A 1,710-nucleotide genomic window follows, 5' to 3' on the forward strand; every position below is an offset into this window, starting at 1 on the left:
TTTGGCAGTGAGCTCAAGTGATTTCATCGACTTCTATGATTGGGAGAAATGTGTAGTCATTTCGCGAGTAGATGTTACCGTCAAAGTAAGTTGTTAAAATTCCACAAGTGTAGATAAATAATGTAAACTGCACTAGCAGATTGATACTGCTCTTTTCTGCCACAAAGTCTCTTCCTATTCACGGCTAATGTTTTCTTGCTACAGACTCGGAATGTATATTGTTCTGAAAGTGATGATCTCGTTGCAATTGCCGGTGATTCATCGTTAAAAATCCTTGACCTCAATTGCGAAGGTGGTAAAACTCTCAGTACTGTAGCCGAAGGTGAATATGTTCGAGATGGCGTATGGGTTATGAATTGTTTTATCTATATCACTGAGCATGGTGAGCTTACTTACAGTGTTGGTGGTCGTTCTGAGGTAAAGAGGCTCAGGTTTTAAGAAAATTGTTGTGTTTTTAATTTGTTAGGTACAATCTTGTATTTACAACTCTTAAATTACAGGCAACGATAATGTGTTTTCTGCCTCGTCCTATGTCATTGATGGTGTCTCCCGCTAATCCAAGTCGGGTTTATCTAATGGACGAAGAGTTTAAGTAAGCAGATGTTTTACAAATATCACTGCTGACGAATGTTTTGTCGTTTTAACTTTCTGATTTTTTTTTTTTTTTGCCAACTTTGATTGTTTACAGCTTGTTTGGTTACACTTTACCTACAAGTTTGATTGCGTACCAGAGACTTGTGTTGCGTGGAGAGTTGGTTCAGGCTCTTGAAGTCTTCCCTTCAATTCCTGAGGAAGAGCGTATTAGGTATACGAGAGTGTGTTTTCCCTTGTATTATATCATCATTACTTACGCGTTGTGGTTATAAACTTTCTGATATTGTCATCTTCATATACCTGCTCAGCGTGGCACGCTTCTTGGCAGATCTAGAAGTAACTGGTAACAAATGTGAGACGCTCGAGGTTAGTGTGTACTTTTGAGAAGCATGTTTGATTCCCATGACTTGTACCCATATTTATCTTGTGCTCATTCAATTCGTATCTTCTGACAGGATTTTGCTAAAGAAGAAGCACATTGGATAGAACTTGGCTACGTCCCACCAGGAACCAGTGTTCTAGCCTTGTAGGGAAAGAGAGGGCTACCTTCCCACAAACCAGTGTTCAAGCCTTGTAGGTGTGGAAAGAGAGGGCTATGTCGCTTTTCTTTGTGGGTCATAAATATAATTACTCCCTAAACTTATGAGTCTGTCTTGGTCCTCTTGGATGCTGCTTGTTCTTTCTATGTGACTCTATGGTTTTTACATAGATAATTTCCGTAGTAAAATTTGGTTTATATTTTTATATTTTATATTTTTATTTTTATTTTGTTAAAAAAACAAACCTTCTCCAGCTAGCATGGCAATCCCTACTATTCCTGGTCACCAACAACAAATAAAATAGAAAAACAAAGCAAATTACATAGAGGAGACTTCAATGATGAGAATTCAGTCTTGAAAAAGCTCAAAGCACGTGTGAAGCAGAGTTTGTCCATTAAAGAGATAGCGTTGTTCCCTCGAGAGAGGATCGAGTTTAGCTCTGAGTAGGAGTTTAGCTCAAGTTATGTAAAATTCTGAATTACCTGAGTATTTCCCTAAGCCTCTTGCGTTTTTTTTGCTTTATTTTGCTTTGCTGTTTTTATACAATCATTACGATTTAGGTTAATTCAATATTTAA

The 1,710-nt window shown here is 37.6% G+C and overlaps 1 protein-coding gene across 1 annotated transcript; it reads left to right on the forward strand.

The window, feature by feature from the left end:
- Window positions 7–1,260, forward strand: LOC104742490 (coatomer subunit beta'-1-like). Its single transcript, XM_010463504.2, has 6 exons — window positions 7–85; window positions 205–417; window positions 501–592; window positions 689–805; window positions 903–960; window positions 1,050–1,260. The coding sequence occupies exons 2-6, from the start codon at window positions 352–354 to the stop codon at window positions 1,122–1,124; spliced, it is 408 nt and encodes a 135-aa protein (XP_010461806.1). The 5' UTR covers window positions 7–85; window positions 205–351; the 3' UTR covers window positions 1,125–1,260.

This window comes from Camelina sativa, chromosome 14 (assembly GCF_000633955.1).
Source record: "Camelina sativa cultivar DH55 chromosome 14, Cs, whole genome shotgun sequence".
In the NCBI taxonomy this organism is placed as follows: Eukaryota; Viridiplantae; Streptophyta; class Magnoliopsida; order Brassicales; family Brassicaceae; genus Camelina; species Camelina sativa.

What these genes read in the sequence shown, in the direction of transcription:
- LOC104742490 (XM_010463504.2), top strand. Translation starts at nt 352, where the DNA reads ATGAATTGTTTTATCTATATCACTGAGCATGGTGAGCTTACTTACAGT. An exon ending in CCTGAGGAAGAGCGTATTAG is followed by an intron (nt 806 to 902) that starts GTATACGAGAGT and finishes ATACCTGCTCAG; the next exon opens with CGTGGCACGCTTCTTGGCAG. An exon ending in ACAAATGTGAGACGCTCGAG is followed by an intron (nt 961 to 1,049) that starts GTTAGTGTGTAC and finishes ATCTTCTGACAG; the next exon opens with GATTTTGCTAAAGAAGAAGC.